The sequence below is a fragment of the Eleginops maclovinus genome, chromosome 18 (assembly GCF_036324505.1).
Source record: "Eleginops maclovinus isolate JMC-PN-2008 ecotype Puerto Natales chromosome 18, JC_Emac_rtc_rv5, whole genome shotgun sequence".
NCBI lineage: Eukaryota > Metazoa > Chordata > Actinopteri > Perciformes > Eleginopidae > Eleginops > Eleginops maclovinus.
Window position 1 is genome coordinate 7,168,116 of NC_086366.1, and position 17,901 is coordinate 7,186,016.

Genomic DNA, 17,901 nt, shown 5'->3' on the forward strand with positions numbered 1-17,901 from the left:
TTGTTTGACTGAATTGTGCCACTTTTAGGTAAGGAACATTCCAGAATCCTCTGTTCATTTTAACCATGTATCGCTATGATCAATAAGTGTATTGTCTCTGTCCAGAGATCCACTTGTTCTTTGGACACTTCTGATTACCTAACGTTGAACTACATCAAACAGCAAATGCTTTGGGAACAGTTTAAGGAGTCAAATCCCATTTCATACAACATCATTTTCTGTACACAGTAACACAAACTGTTACATTTAAGTAGTTGCTAAATGTTTATAATATGTATAGTTTTGTATATGATAAGGATGTTGGATAAGTGTTCATGTTGAATAACATAGTATAGTAATAATGTGCATTCATCAATCAGTAACACCACACACACAAGTAGGGAATCTTTGTTCACATATATTTTATAACATTTTGAAGTACATTAAGTACATTTTAGAAATAGAAGCTACAGTTTATAAAACCTTTCCAGCAGAAATCATTGATGGGCCAGCATCAGCCTTTTTTTTTTTTTAGGTCTGTTTTCTATATATAAAAAAAGAATAAAAATAAAAACAAAAGAAAACGCTACATTATTTTGTCCTGCGCTACCTTTAAATTCCCATGAAAGCACCAGCTGTCTGCATCTCTTGTCTTTTATAAAATATAAATTATTGAAAAATATTCAAATGTTTGTGAACTAAATACAATAAAAATGATCTCATAACAAAAATACAAAGACACTATAAAATATACAAAAAACAACATCCAAAAAAAAAGGTTTCCTTCTGAATCCATTCTGGGATATGCATATGCCACAAACTAATGGTGTGTATACACTTGCCCAACTAAGGTTCATTAATATATAAGACCTGCAGTAGATTGTAATCTGTGACATTTAACAATAGTATATTTTTCCGACAAAATCATTTTTAAAAATACTAACATTTAAGGTAACGTAATGTCTTCTTTAAGCACATTTTGTGAAGCCAACCATAATGATATTATGACCTTTAGTGGGGAAAAAGAGGAGCTATTTCAAGGGCACTGACATACATTACAATTATGTTTAGAAATCTGTAAAGCTCTCTGACATAAAACACTGACATTGGAAACTAACCTGAACAAAACAGTCTTTTGAAACCTTGACATCAACATGCAGAGAAGAATGAAAGCGCAGTGCAGCTTGTTACTAATTAATTTGTTGAATTACTCGTGTCAGATGATGAGCATGGGTGAGGGTTTTATGAGTCAGTGCTTGGCGGACAACCGTGTTACCGATTAAACAGTATGCACATATCCAGCAACTCTTTTCTACACTCAGTGGGAACCCATATCAGCAAAGGCATTTCACTATGTCCTAAAGCTTGTGTGCTTTCCATCATATTAACAAAAGATAAAAGAAAAGTCAACACTTTCAAAAAGTGTGAGAGAATTCTGGTCCCTGTCTTCCGACATTGTGGAGGATACCCGAAGCACCGTGACCAAAGACCTCACAAGGGTTTTGGTTATTATTCCTGCTTTGTATCTTGCTTATTTGTGTAATCTGGGTCTCAATAAAGCATTATGAAATACAATCTGTACAAATAGACATCTCAAAAGCTATTTTCATCCATATGGGTAACATTCAGCCACTGTAAACAATAACATTGTATTCTAAGATGATGTTCCACTTTGGCATTTCCCATAAGGCCAGTGTACAGCCACTGTTCCCACTGTTGGGAGAAAACAACCGTTTGCTGAAATATAACCATTTAATCTTTATTATGTACTGACTTTTGTTTTGCTTGTACATAAGTAAGCACAGATCTAGAAATTAAATACAAATGTATGCCATTAGTCATCAGCTGTAACCCTAACCCTAACCCTAACCCTAACCCTAACTGCAATGAAGTTAAAGCTGTAGATGTGCATCAAACCTCAACCACAGTGGAAAGTACTCTACCAATGTAATGCCAACTACCAAGCAACTAGCAACTTGCGTCATTTATGTCAGTCTTTCTCTAGCAGACCTTACAAGTGATCATCACCTGCAGTATCCGCAGTTTCCTTTTCAGTCACCTTCATCTATCCCGCACAAATTCAGAACCTTTTCTGTCAACATCTATTGCCTGTCCCTTTTTCCTACACTATACCTTCACATACTGCAGCTGCTTCCTAATGGTCAAAATGTATTGCATAACAAAAGAAAAAAATTATAATCTGACATTTTTTTCAGGATTTGGAAAACCACTCTCAAATATTTCACTTGTGATTTCATTTTATAGACAGTCAGAAGAATATTCAAACACTTCAAAAGCAACACTAACATGGACAGTGAACCGACAAAGTATGCAACTAATCTGCACATTAAACAACTCTTCTTACTAAAGACTCCTGAATTTCCCCACATAGATTGTCTACAGTTTGCTAATACTGGTGGTATATGCAAAAATGCATAAGTTTCAGTCATAATATGTGTCCCCAACGATGTGGCAAACATGAATGTAAAGGCGAAAGCGTCAGTTTCAAGAGCAACGGCTACTTTCATATGTCTGTCTGTCAGACTCTCTTGCAATGAGTAATCTCAACAGGTCCTAAAACCCTACAAAGCACAGGGCCAGTGTCTATAGTGTCGTCTGATTACAAATCAGCACATTTCAGTTAAAGGCTCACCTAGAGAACAGAACAGATACACTTTCATCTAATGTTTGGTTCCACTGTAATACCTTAATTGACAAAAAAAAATGAATAAAACTCTCCAATATATGTCTGGTTTACATTGGGTGTTCTCAACATCAATAATATAATACTGGCACAAGCATACGCTCCTCAAATCACGATTTGGAAACGACACTTTTTGGTCCAAGTGGAAAGTCCTCTCTTTGTCAAAGAGAACTTTGGGCATTTATGTAACTGCCATTATACCTTTCTGAGTTTGGTATTTATGTTTTGGCAACCATTTTTTTTTTTTTTGTTAACAGGAACCTTCTGCCTGCTCTTCCTCCAATATTTAATTATTCTGCATTACTTCTCTTGGTTTCCTCAGACTTTCTGTCTTTATACTTTAATCTCCAACACTGTGATACTTAGGCTGGAGGGAGCCTGAACTATACCCGAAAGCGTTCCCTCGGCCTTGAGCTGCTAAATAATACCGGTACATAATCATACATACGCACGCTCACACACACATGCGCACACACATCTCAAATGCAACAGGGTATGAATACAGGCGTTCGGCTTGTGCCTTCTTTTAAAACATGGTCTGAGAGGCAGGAGGTTGAAGTTAACCAAGACCATGGTAAGTCATTTAAAACATTTTTGGTCCCCAAAAATCGGTTTACCAACTCTATCAAAACAGTTAAGACCACTTTATGATCCCCAGTCCTTGTGTCTCCTGAACTTTTGTCTTCACTTCCCGTTTCTTCTTTACTTTCACTCGTCCGTATCGGGCTTTACGTCCAACATTGCATGGAGCTCCTCAGGAGTGTATCCCAGCAAGCTTTTTAAGTCACAGACAAAGCGGTAGACGTAACGTTTCCCCGATGTCTTGTGGATGATGTTCTTGTCATAGTAGTAGCGCAGGCCACGGCTCAGCTTCTCGTAGTTCATCTTGGGCTTGTTTTTTCTCCTGCCCCACCTCCGAGCAACCTAAAACAATGCAGAAAATAAGCGTGTTAAGATGTGTCATACCAAATGACTTCAAGTGAAAGCCATTATTGTTTGTTTTTTAAATCTGGTTAGCTCCGAAAATGTAATAATCTACATTTTAAGTTCTAAAAAATAAACGGTTTCTTTTGTTTGTGGTCATTTTAAAATGAAATACGACTGATGCAAAACTAGACGCACGTCCAAAAAGAAAAAGATTGATGGAGCCCAACAAGGCATGCAAACATTTTCACACAGGCAGAATACATCTTGTTCATCTGGCTAACTACTTGGGACCTCCCAGTAGGTGTACAAGTGGCCAGCAGGGTCACAGCCTCTCACCTCATCTGGGTCAGAAAGCTTGAACTCCCAGCCGTCGCCTGTCCAGCTGATGAAGGACTGGCAAGACTTGTCGGTCAGCAGCTCCAGGAGAAACTGCCAAAGCTGGATAGGGCCGCTGCCTGCACAACAGATAAGAGAGGGAGAGAAAGTGTTAGTTTAAAAAAGTCATTTACACTGAGGATGCATATTGTTGTTGTGTAGACACTGGTTGGTGTGTGGTTTTAATTAGGTTTAGGAAAGATATCAAGATCGAGACTCAGGGTATAATCTCAAATGATATAGTCCTATTTTAACAATGCTTTAAATACTGTTTCTGTTCATTATATACACACAGTATGTTGATGCCTACCCCGAATATCCAGTATTGGAGTTTATAAAACATTGCATAAAACTATGCAAAATGTATATCCTGTTAATGCAAAGCATGGATAAGTACAACAATCCTTAAAAAGTGAAGTCCTCTCGAGATCAAAAGTAGGAATTTATTATGTCTCTACAGCCTATACGTCTGTGCTATGTATGATGGTGTTAAATATGCATGCCATTTATTCACTTATGTCTGAAGAGGGACAAAGTAAACCTTCTAATGTGGGTCAGACTGAAGTACAGCAAATGGACCAAATGTCTTCATAAATACAACAGCCCCATTCATCAAGCAGCCCCTTGTCTGGCATTTGCTCTGTGCAGTATGTGAATCTAGAGTCTGTGTCTGTATGAGTTCCATACTGATGAAATCACTAGTTTCAAAAAAGAAGGGGTGCATTTCGACTTGGGCTTCATCTTGACATGAACGCAGAGTGTGCTCCAGTCAGCTATAATGTAATGATGGATAAAGAATATAATAACCTGTAAATTCAGCGCTAGAATAACGGCTTATTACATCTCATGGAAAATGGAGGGAAAGCAGAAAGAAGATAACCAAAAAAAGTCTGATCTTTGAACTAGATTCACTGCATTGCACTTTGATCTTGTGGTTTTTTTCAGCACATACTCTCACCCACCTTCTTTTGAGGCTTGCATGCTGAAATCACACCTGCCTATGCAGCACACGGCCTCAGCAAAACTGAAGCTACGCAAAAGTCACCTCTTACGAGTGCCTAAGAAAACCAAATGTGACTTTTTGCTACACAAACAAAAGCTTTCAGGGAAACAACGGTGTGGGTTGAATTGTTGAAATTGTGCTTGTGAGCTCCCGTTGCTCCCACACGGATTGGAATAAGGTGCATGACAATGGCCACCAAGTTTTGGGAAAATGAGTGGCTGTGCAACACTGACTCTCTTTCAGACTTGGCTTTCACTCACATTCTCAAAGTCTGCTACTGTAATAGCGAGCCCACATAAGGGTGATACAGTGCCCGTTTATGAGCCCAATGTGCTCTCACGCCAGAATGTACTAGGCGACCCTTTGACAAAAAAAAAAAAAAAGTTTCCAAAAATATTTTACAAGTCTCCATGCACAATGGGCCTCAGTGAAAAAAGCAGTGTGGCAAAAGGTGGGGTGGGGGCTTGAATTCACAGTGGAGTTAAATATCTGACCCAAGCTTAGCTAAATGAGTCTGGAGTATATGGTTATGGCAAGAAAGTTGGGTGGGGATGGGGCTGCAACTAAAGACACATTTTTAGTAAGTGTTTGGAAATGAAAAAAGGTAAGATAAACAAATCATGGTTTCCAAATTCAAAAAGGTAGAACCCTTTGTGTTTAATCTTAACTTAAACAAATAATATACACTATTTAACTTATTCTTATCAACTTTAACTTGACCTTTAAGTTGAAATGAATTGTAATATTATACTTTTCATGATTTATGTGCTGGTATTCATGTTTGATAGATACGTTGATGTTCCTGTTTCTGTGGTAATGTGATAGAGACTCAGTAATGTTAGTAGTGAATGTTATATGTGTACATACCCAGAGACAGCAGATAAAAAAATATCTCATAGCTGTATACTTTTTTTATGTTTAATGTATTTCTATGCTTGATCCTTGTTTATTACAGAGATAATAACAGTTACTATATTTTCCACTTTACTTAATCGAAAGGCAGCGCAAATTAAAAGGCAAATATATAGTGCAACAGATCCAGAGTTTACCATGTGCAATGTGACTTAAGAGTGAGGTGTAAATGGCAAATTGTCACAGGAAACCACTGAGATCACAACTAGAGCTTAACTTATCACTGTTTCAAACTTATCGGACAACCTGTAAAGTGTCACCTGTCACCCTGTGACTGGGACAGGAAGCTGAACAGATCAAACTGTCATTAACATCAATTTAGAATCTTAAAAAATAAAACATTTGAGGTTTCTCTCTTGCTCATCCTTTTCATCAACCCAAACATTTGCACATTGGCAAAGACACACACAGACACTCACACACACACACAAATACATCTTTGAAGGACTACTCTCTCCCTTCAGTGCTCTTAATAACAGATGGACTGCAGGCAGCTCGACATTTTTCCCTTTCAGAAAAATTGGGGTATATTAAAATGATTTTTTTGTCTTCGTATAAAAGCTTAGAGGAAGCACCTTCCCCTCAGCCGAGTACAGTACTATACATTAGGCTGGAAACACTCACCAGTCTTTCACACATGTGCTTTTCGGAGACATTTATCCTGTCGTAATAACTGATACATGTGAGACGTCAAGACCGAAACAATAAATGGAGTGAGAAAGCTGTGGTGAACATTTGAAAAAGGTTTTGAAAGAAGATATTTCCACATGCTAGGGTTTACATTTTGATCTTTTACAGATTTTGGCCAAAGCTTCTTTCATAAAGTCAGACGTCATAGGTTGTTGAATAAAAAAAACGTACAAAAAGCTTATCTGGTTTCAGCTTATTTTTTAAAAATGTATATTTAGTTTCTTGGTTCAAATAGGGTGCATGCAGCAACTCAGCCTAATGGTCACTAGAGGGGCTTTTAGACAGTGTCTGCGCTTCATTATTTGATTATATGTGCATTACGACATCTTTCCGACATCATTATGAATGAATGACTCACTGTTCTATAAGCAGCTTTTGAACTAATAGCCATACAGATGACCAATTAACTTGTGCATACCAACTTTAGAACAGTCTGTTCAGAATCTGATGTATGCATTGTTAGTGACGTTCAAAAATGTGTTCGGATTTCCCCTTTTTGAATGCTGGCAATCTCACAGCCTTGTGACTATCATTTAAACTCAACCGTCTGAAAAAGTCCCAAACACTTTGACCCTAAGATATGATCTTCAAAATGTAATTCATAACTCAACCATCCTACAAAGGTTCAAAATGCATTTTTCTTGTGCACCATGATTTGGAAAGTGTTTCACGTGCTTACATGCACATACTACAAATAACAAAGTAGTAACAGTGGTTATTTTCTTTGCACCTTTTGAGACCAACAACCCTGACAGATGCTAAAATAGTGCATTTGCTTCAAAAGAGTGTGCAGTTATCTTCACATCTTACTGAAGTTTGAGAGCATATATAGGCCTGCTCTTAGAGCATGTACGAGTATGAAAATGCCTCATGTGATGAAGAGATAATGTTACTCCGGTGCTATGTGCAGGAGCAGGCATAATTTGTATGTTTCACCAGCGTTGCCAGGACGACTTCGGAAAAATAGGTTGAGATGTGGGCTGCAGATAACAAGGAGGCACATGAGAAGTGAAGACAGAACAAAAGAGTGTGAGACAAAGTGAAAGAAGAAGAAGAAGAAGACTCAGAAGAAGAAGAAGAAGAAGAAGAAGAAGAAGAAGAAGAAGAAGAAGAAGAAGAAGAAGAAGAAGAAGAACAACAACAACAACAACAACAACAACAACAACAACAACAAGAACAAGAAGAACAAGAAGAACAAGAAGAACAAGAAGAACAAGAAGAACAAGAAGAACAAGAAGAACAAGAAGAACAAGAAGAAAAAGAATAGAGTGGCAGAGGCAGAAGCAAAATCTATTTTGCTTCCTGCAATGTGCATGACTCGGGTTGACAGGGTAAATAGGTGTTGTTATTGTTTTCTCTTCTGGTCTAAACGTGGTGCATTTAGGCACCCCCACATCTGGGGCTTTTGCAGAGCAACAAAAAAAGTGTTACAGCTGCACAACGTCTTATATAACCTCCCAACATTTCATGCAATGACATGTGGTTTGTATGGTTTTGTACAATAAAGAAAGTTTAAGAAGTGTGAATGTCAACAATAGGATCTTCTACAACTAGAGTAAAATTACTTAACTGATACTGATGGCATTCAAATTCTATCAGAAATAACAATATTATCTGGACTAACCAAGTATAGTTAATCTATCACACATGATATAGCTTTACATTATTTGTATGTGGACTAGTGTCAGTACTGGGATTGTGCATTGTGGCCAACCTATCAAACCTCAATGGAGCTGAACTATGACTAATGTTCCTGGTTACCTTGTGATTTCAAAAGAGAAATAAACATTTCAGCTGAGAAAATGTTCTTTGAAAAACTGCCCTTTTCAAGATAAGGCTTTCTGAAATCGAAATGTTTAAACCATGACCTCGTGCCACCTTACCTGTGTATCCTGCCAGAGCTGCCGCAGGGATGACGGGTTTATCCTTGCTGAGGTCCGAGCGCTCCCTCACATAGTCTTTGAAAGTGCCCTTGGGCTTGTGGCTATGCAGTGCAGTGGGGTAGTCTTCTGAGTCGAAGCTGTCGTACGAAGGTACCCGCTGCAGGCTGCTGAATGAGGACTGGCTGCTCCATGACTGGGTCAACCGGTCGCAGCTCTCAAAGCTCTCGATGCTCTCAAAGGAGTCCTGGCCTCCGAGTTTACCTGAGAGAAATAAATCAAATATTTAGTTCTAACTCCACTTTTCGTATAAAAATGCCTACAAATGGATGAGTAACTTTTTTAATGTGAAACTCCAATGCATAATAGTGCTAATAGTTAGAGTAGTTTACTGCAGCAATAGGAATGAAAGTCACATAAGCAACACCTTAGAAGTAACTTGTATATTATTCTGTACAGTGTCACATCTCTGTCCATTTCACACCTCATTTCACTTTTACAACCACCATTTGGGTTTGATTTTAAATGGAAGACAATCACACAAATTGCCTTGCTATTTCTGGCCTTGGAAAAGATAAGAAGAGCCTTTGAACTGCAAGCTATTATCAAATGACAGCTAATGCAAGTCCTCGATTGATGCTGAAATGTTCTACTGCTGAAATTGAAGACACATGTGGATATCAGTTGGGCTACAAAAATACTTTCCCACGTTTGGAGAGCACCATTCAACGCTCAAAAGCTTTGAATGTGTGATGCGTAAGGATCAGACCACATACCTTGCAGGCAAATGCTTAGAGCACTAGCAGGAGGCTTGCATGCATGGTGTACAAGACTGATGCTATTCATTTATACAGCTGGGATTTGTGTGCAAAAATAAAATCCTAGGTTTATGGCTTTAAATGTAAACCATGCTGCTAATTCTTCTGTAAACTATCACCGGGAGAGAAAACAAGCATGCGCATTGAAAAAAGCAAACAGTTGCATGAGAAAACCCCACGCTCGCTTGCTGAGGATGACACCTCTATCTCCTTACTCGGAAGTCGAGGAAAGGAGGCCAACAGAAACACGAAAAGACGTTCTTGAAGGTTACACCACTTGAACTGTTTTACATAAAGGACGGGCGGCAAGAAGAGAACACATTGTGGCTTCGGTTTGTGTATCACAGAGACAAAAACAATAGAGCTTTTTCTTTTTCTCCCAACCAAGTAGAGTGAGTGAGGCGGGTTTGCATGAACCACAAACCAAGCAGAGGGCCTGCTTTTCTTCTCTTCTAATACTTGCAAGCTGATGTGGCATGACAAGATTCTGGTGGCCTCAGCACAATGTCACGCACTCACACACCCACACAAAAAAAAAGTACCTGCAATTTTATTGGACATATTCATCAAAACACATCTGTTGAAAGCACCGAAATGCAGCACATTTTCACTGCTTAAAATCTAAACTACGTATCTGGTGTGTGACCCCTCACCTCTGCTGAGTCGTCCCACACACATGTTGTCATGGGATACCACCTCCTGTTTGACAGTGAAGTAGTCCCCCTGCAGCGGGTTGAGGGGTGTGTCCCGTAGGATGACAGCAGGATATTCACTCTCATACTTGAGCGTCAGCAATTCCTCCGAGCTGATGGGATGAAGTGTCTGGTAGGACTCCGTGATGAAGCCGGGCTCTGAGTATTCAGAAGGAGGGACACATTGGGCATGTTCAATTCCGTAGCCTGGAGACATAAAGGGAAATGAGTGTGGATAGAAAGCAGAGATGGAAGGCACGGAGCACAGCAGAGGAGGAAGATCAATCATAGAGTGGAGTCATTATCTATGCTCAAATGCTGCCCAATTGCTTAGTGTTTGAAATGCTCATAACAGAAACAGCCCTGAGTGCACAAGATGAGCCTTTTCCATTTGAGGAAAGAATATTGATTTGTCATACACCCATCTTTAGCAGAACTTACATTCATGCCATATTGTTTCCTGTAACATTTCATCAATAAACACCTAAAGCTTATCAGGTTGTTTACTTGGATATAAATCTAAAAGTTCATTTTTTCCTAACACTAACTCTTATTCACTACGCACAACCGCTCCTATTTTTCTATTTATGTTTCAGGCTCACGTCTTATGCTATTACTCAGAGTGATTTTAGTACTTACTGACAAAGTAGTCTGAGGTAAAACGGGATTCCTGGAAGTTGGAGGTCAGACCATTGATGGGGTAATGCTTTGCATCCTCTTCATGAAAAATAGATAGAGAATGAGCGTCAGTGACCTGGCCATTGATTTCTTGTATCGTGTAACTGCATCCAGCATTATCAAAAATTAATGACCAGAGCTAAATTGTGTCTTCCTGTTTGGCTCCTGTTACTAAAGCAAATGTCAACAGTGTCCTAAATTGGTGAGAGAAGTGATACCACCCTGCTTGAGAGGTTTCCACACATACTGTATGTGATATATAAAGATGTTGTCTTAAACCGATCTAATAAAAGTGGCAGTGACAATTTAAAAGGAACACTGTTATGACCTAGCATCAGACAAATGTGTCCTTACCTTTCTGAAGCATTTCTAAATGTTCCCAAAGGATGTCACCCACAAAGTCAGGTGCTAAGTCTAAGAAGCGATCCTTCCCCATCGCACAAAGGCTGGCTCCGTTCATGCAGAATTTTTCAAAGTCGACATTCTTCAGACTGAACTCGTTCACTGTCCAATTTAGCCACTCAGCCACATTGTTGTCTGTCCACTGTCTGGGATCTGAAGAGGAGCACAATTGATAATTGTAATATACAGTTGGAAAAAGCCCTTAAGTACATGTGCCATTCATTGAATCCTACTCCTCATGTCTATACAGATTACGATGGTGCAAATCACATATTCTCTCTGAACTACAGAACATTCAGTTTTATTCTTTGAAGATATCAAAGATTAGGTAACCAACTTTCACACTGCTTCTGTGGTCAATGTATCTAACCATGACAAGTCAAACAAAAACAAACAGGGAGGTAAGGGTGAATGTAAACAGAAGTGGTAATGACAAGCTAAAACCAAAAATTGCACATATAGTAAGATTACATGTTGAGAGTCCCGCCACTTCAAAACAGCTTGAAGAGGCTCTGTGGTTGACTTCCATTTAAGAAACTAAGTCATTATTTGTATGTCTGTCTCGAGATTCTCTGGAAGCTGCAGTCAGACAGTCTGCCTGTACTGAGATATATGTAATGTATGGCCATTTCTGGAATAACTGGGTGTCTCCTTATGTTCAGTCTTGGTAAGAGCCTTCACAGAATGATCTAAAGCTGGCTATATTGTGAATCGTCATGTGAATGCCTGACACTTTGAGATTGTTTGAAAATGTTATGACGGGATCATAAAAAAAAGCTGAAAGTCTTACCTTTGGGAATACCCAGCCGCTGCTGTTCCTTTGTGAAGCCGCTGAAGGTGGCCTTGAGAGCCTGGGACATCATCTCTTTACTTCCTGGAGTGAGAAGGGGGACGTCTCCACACTCCGGATCTGCCATTCACAAAGATTATGATAATATTTTGAGTTATACATCTCCTTTATTTGAGATTGAAATTACTAATATGCTTTAATTATTATTGACAACCCAAGATATGAGAATGCATCCTATATTGTATTTCATGCCAATAACTTTCCTGAATGAAAAATTAATTTAAATCAGAAAAGAGGGCGGGAAGGGAAAGCGTGACTTGTGAATGTAGTTCAGTTACTTGTTCTCACACACACACACACACACACACACACACACACACACACACACACACACACACACACACACACACACACACACACACACACACACACACACACACACACACACACACACACACACACACACACACACACACACACACACACACACACACACACACAAAATCGACACAGTTGTATCTGACCGTGATGAACAGCAAGGCTCAACAATTACATTCCGTCTAGACAGACACATCTGATCCAATCTATTTTAAACAAGAGCTGTCTACAAACGGCGGTAATACTGCATGTGTCCTTTATTTTGCACATGTGCATCGTTTTCATGCCAAATAGTACAAAATAACCTTAGTGCATGGTCATTATCGATAGTTCATAGGAAGTCTTTCAACCACTTTTCTTTTTGACTCTTGTCTACAGTTTCTGCTTTTTCAGGTGGATTCCTGAGGCAAATCCCCCTCACCTGGCATGCAACCTTAGAATAAACACACACATTTATTTACAAGTACTACAAACACTAACCTCTCACCCAGCCACACATTCTGGGAATGGGTGCACTGCGTGGTGCCCATAAGTGACACCCTGACCCCTTTAAGCCCTCCTACCATGTCGCCCTGACACAGTGGGCCTACTGTCACCCAACCAAGCATGGGGTCAAACATTCTGAGCGGTCAAAGGTCAAGGGATGAGGTGATGATGTCACCATGGCTGCTGGTGGGTGGCTTATAGAGTTTGGGGGTGGACTGTCTTGAGGGTCTTGGTCACACACACTAGGGTTACTGTTCTCTGATCACAGCCAGTGGGTACCCATTGTGGAACACAGCTCCCTTTGATGGCTTTAAACAGTGCCTGATGACTCGCACTCATCTAATTAGATTGACTAGGCTGCAGAAGTGTGGGATGAGGGGGCAAAGCAGGGGAGATGGTGAGGGGAGAAGGGGAAAGACCCCCAGGCCACTAACACAAGAATAGACTCCTAAAAAAGTAATCTGGCCAACACTCAACACATTACTTGTAAATAGACAATAAAGGCCTTATAGAGTTCCAATTAACTGACATGTCTTTATCAAAGCACCCACCCTCATTTACACAACAAAGAAAGACATATATCATAATCAAGCATATCTGCAGAACATAATAAAATGATCTTGTCTGATCAACTTGTGAAAGTAAAGCGTGTGAAGCAAACCTTGGGCAGGGTTAAGGTGCACGCAAAATGAAGGGTTCAGCAGGCTTTGATTTGTGCAGCATGTCTTTCTCTTTAGCTCATCCCTTTTGTCCGTCTCTATTGTGCGTCAATTAAAATCATTAAAAACCAGATCAAAAAAGGCCTAGCCTGAAGGCAAAACTGTGATGAGGAAGAGTTGTGTCACTGCTCTCTTCAAACCCAGATGTTCTGGCATCTCCACTGGCTGGTGGTTTTATTTGCCAGTCGAACACTGGGGCAACATACAGTTCATGCTTGTGTTCACCACTCGTTGACGTCTCGACCTTGTCTGGAATGCACAGCAGCTGCTTCATCCATGTAACCAATGTCTGTCTGGCTGTTTGTAAAACTAGGACTCCTTATTTATTTTTTCTGTCTATTTTCTCCCTCTAAAGAACAAAGCCTCATAACAGGTCAGACACAGAAGACACACAACAGCTCTTTGCTATTTCAGGTAATTCAATTAGGGCTTGTTTTAATATATTGCTCTTTGTTGCACTGATGAACACAGAACGTTATTGATTCAAGTCTGAAGTAAAAGCAAGGCATTAAAGATGAGAACAACAATCTTACATAAGACCCCAGTAAACTATTGTCAGTTTGCAGATCAAAACAAACCATGCAGTTTCACGACCAGAGCCAGTCTTTGTGTACATGTCATAGGAAGGTTGTCTAGGCCTCTGCTGAGCTCATTTTTCTTTAAAGTAGTGTTGGTAGTGCTAAAAGGAGGGTACTGCAAATGGCTGCAAGCTGAGATGGGACGGGGGCTCAGACAGTCTGCGCTTTGATGTGAAGGCAGGGCCGAAATGTGGCCGTTTATTTAAGCTGGATCTAGTGGAGTTTGTCTGCACTTTCGAACTGTTTTCCCCCTCCCGCTTCATCACTTTTATCACCCTAGCCCCAGTGTGCCTGCCCACACAGACTTGAATCCACTTCAACACTAAATCCTCCATCGAAGACACTCAACACCACTGTGCATGAGGACTACCATTTGACCCTCCAAAGAGGGAAATATGTGAACCATGATTATAGAGCAAAATACAATGTGAACTGCAATGTGTGTGATTTCTTTTATCTTTAAATGTAAATGACTTGTTACTCAGTTCAAGTGGGATTTCTGTTTATCATTTTGCAGATGTTCAAAGCACAACATTTCTTTTTTAGTTTGTACGGTTAGGTGATACTTCAACAGTCTCTTAAAGATACATTCCCCCTTCAACTAAATCATTTTTAAAAGTACATTTTATGAAGTTGCATTTCTTTTTTTGTTGTCTCAACATAATACAAAGTACAAAACAAGGCTCAGAGGCTAACAAAAGACTTAAAAGTGCAAGGATAATGGCAGCCTTCATGGAGAGTTATCCATATGAAAGTTATCTGCGGCAGAGCTAATGTACAGTGTGCATCCATTAGCGAAAGAGGCAAGCTTGGATCTAGACAATCTCTAGTAAATGATGAAGTCCTGATAGGATTTCAATGCCTGTGAGTCCCATTAGAGGCAGAATGGTCAGTATGTACTGAGAGTTAGAGCATCACCAAGTCATCACTTTCCACATTAGACCGTGTGGGTCTGTCCGCAGAATGAGTCCCATCCACTTAGCTCACGAAATGTCGGAGTGGGTGTAAATCACAGGCAACATTATGGTGGTTCACTAACAGCTAACGAAAGTAAAAAGAGCATCTGGAGTGAAAAGTATGAAATGCAACCAATTTCTCCTAATGATGTAGAGGGAATTATAATAAGTATATCTATTCTAAGAATCGCTGATGAAGTGAGACTTGAGTCTGGAATTCACAGTAAGAGGTATTGATTAGCCACTCCCATCTTCCCATGATATCAGTAATGTACAGGCTGCTGAGTGCGACAACCATACTTCTCCAAGGGATTCTCCATGACATACTGTGCCCCAGTGGCCAAGCCCTAACTCAAGCCCTGCATAGGTTATGTATTGCATCATAGGCTGTTAAACTGACACACATTTATATACACACACATGAACCAAATTAGCAGCCTTCTTCGCCTGTGCGCCAGAGCGTGGGCGTGAAATTGGGATTTTTTGTGACTGGGGCCGAAGTCTATGGGGCTGGAACAGACATGGCTGGGCAGGGCAGGGTAGGGCTGGGGAAGATAGCAAGGGAGCATCCCAGGTGGGTGAGGGGTGAATGAGCAAGGGGGATGACTCACCGGCCTGTAATATGAGCCCATCACAGGACAAGAGAACCGGGGGTGGGCAGAGTGGGGAGAGAGAGAGGCAGGAGAATGAATGGGAGGTCTCATAATGCTCTCTCTCTTCTCCTGGCCTCTGGAGTGACATCACAGTGGGATCAATGCCATCTCCCAGCCTCTGGTGGAGACTCAGTTCATTCATAAAGCCTGGACTGCTGCCTCCACTCAGAATGATGCAACGATACAAGGAGAGCAGGCTACCAGACCCAACAAATAAAGGACAATATGGTTTCTGTCATGCGATTGAGCTATAAATAGCCCCATAGAGTTTATCTAAAGAGTGGGTGTGGGATGGCGTGAGGAAAGAGAGTCGGCTGTGAAAGAAATTGAAACAAATTACAATGAGGAGGACTTTTGAAAGGCCATTCAGAGATGTTAGGGTCAGGCAGAATGTTAAGGTCAAATAGTCATTTATTTATATCGGCGTCAAAGCATGTGGTAATTCATGCCTCCATCTCTATGCCCATCTGCAGTGAATGGTGGGGTTTATTTAAAAAATGCAAAAAAAGACCATTTCCTGTGGCTAAGTTGCCACTTCCTGTGGGAAGTGAGGTGAGTTGTGGGTTCAGTTGGGGGTCATATCCCTACATGCATGCAGGTATATATCAGCACAACACTGCAGGGAAAATGAGAGGAGGTCTTGGATACTTGCCAAGGGTTCATAATCGACTCTTTAAGGCAGACCAGTCTGACCACAGCAGACCAGAGGTGGCACTGGTATCTGAGAGAGCCTTTGATGGAAATTCGTATCTGGACCCCTGATCTGAGAACCGGGGGTCATAAATCCGACCAACATGAAGGGTCCCATTCAGCGCTACGGGGTGATAAAGTGGTGGCTGAGGGTTGCAGTGGAGCAAGAGGAGGAGGACGGGGTGGCAGCCTGACTTTGAGAGGACCGCTTGTTAAGCCAGCCGCTCCGCTGTTTTGATTTCAATCTCAATGCCAAGGTCCAGGAATAGATATATAGGCCAGGCCCAAGCCAAAGTTGAGAAACCAAACCAAGCTTAAACCCTAGTCTGCTCAAGCACAGGACAGTGATGACCAGAAAATATCTTACGGACAACCCAGGACCAACCCACTATCACAGAAAACCGTGCTGAAACACTAGTTTTATTCTTAGGTCACCGCTGGCTTCTGGCTGCACTCCTAAAGCACAAGCCTGTGGTGGTGTTAAACAGCTGTACACAGCGAGGCCACTGCTGCTGACATCTGTCTTTGACCATGAAACTAGAGTGGTCCAGGATCATCAACACCACAGACATACCGGCTACTGAAGCAGACAATAATCCAGACTAATACCCTGAAGCTGCTTTGCTGTCTTTCTCTCTTCCACTCTGTCCATCTCTGAAATCATATTAGCTTATGATTTGAAAGTGCATTACCTCTACTGTTCATGCCAAAGTCTCAGCGCTTGATATGACATTACCTCTAGATGGTATGCGCCATTGCTAACAGAAGCTAAATATGATTTTTCACTAAAAGCTTGATGGAAAGAACGAGGCATTCAGAGGCACTTTTTAGTAGGATTAAGGCTCCTTGCTTATAATATTGCCTACAAGCTTTGTTTCTCTGTAATCTTTAAAGGTGTCCAAAGGCACGTTTTTATGTATGCCTAAAGTATTTTGTTGAGCAACAGTACCATACTTCTCACATCAGCTTATTGCACAACCTTCAAGTTCTCTATTACTTGTAGAAGAAAAACAAAATTGGGAATAAGCTAAAAGCCAGCATACACTAAAGTAATACGCAAACAGAAGAGACATGACAAACCTCACACAACCTGATAGTTTTCCATGACCTCTTCATATGCTAAATATTTAGAATGAAAGCTCTACTTAATAAAAAAGAAGGTGACTGTATTTTTTATCAACAAGTTTTGGGTATAGCAGTGAGAAAGGGGATCTGACAGAGGAGCGCTATACTGGAGAGTGCAGGTGGTGTTAGCCTAGCTGTATTCAGGCTAGCTGCCCTCCCAGGCTCCGTGGCTTTGTAAACAGACAGGGGATGCTCTGAGGGAACTGTTTAGGCATTAAACCAAACACACAGCATATCTGACAAACAGTTTACTCTCTGTGTTGCATTTTTTCCACAAAACATGGTGCCTGTCGCTTTTTTGTCCAAACTGATACATTCCACAACCAGGTTCCTGATATAAGTGTAAAAGATGAGGGACGACATGCTGGCACACATTTGCACACATCGATGAATTGTTCTCCCTGCTCGACCATTCTTTCGTGCAACACATATGCATATAAGTCTGGTAGTGGCTGGCTCTAATTAT

At 40.6% G+C, this 17,901-nt stretch overlaps 1 protein-coding gene across 3 annotated transcripts in view; it reads right to left on the reverse strand.

Annotated features, from left to right (window-relative positions):
• Nucleotides 1-384: 384 nt before the first annotated feature.
• ets1 (v-ets avian erythroblastosis virus E26 oncogene homolog 1) overlaps nt 385-17,901 on the reverse strand; it is a 37,077-nt gene continuing 19,560 nt past the window's right edge. For 2 of the 3 annotated variants that reach the window (XM_063907739.1, XM_063907741.1), the window contains 7 exons: nt 11,851-11,970; nt 11,013-11,213; nt 10,620-10,697; nt 9,942-10,187; nt 8,474-8,734; nt 3,947-4,065; nt 385-3,607 (listed from right to left, as the gene is read on the reverse strand). In XM_063907739.1, coding sequence (XP_063763809.1) covers nt 3,392-3,607; nt 3,947-4,065; nt 8,474-8,734; nt 9,942-10,187; nt 10,620-10,697; nt 11,013-11,213; nt 11,851-11,970 — 1,241 coding nt within the window. In that variant the 3' untranslated portion in view covers nt 385-3,391. The remainder of the gene's footprint in view (nt 3,608-3,946; nt 4,066-8,473; nt 8,735-9,941; nt 10,188-10,619; nt 10,698-11,012; nt 11,214-11,850; nt 11,971-17,901) is intronic. The other variant, XM_063907740.1, reaches the window with a different exon arrangement.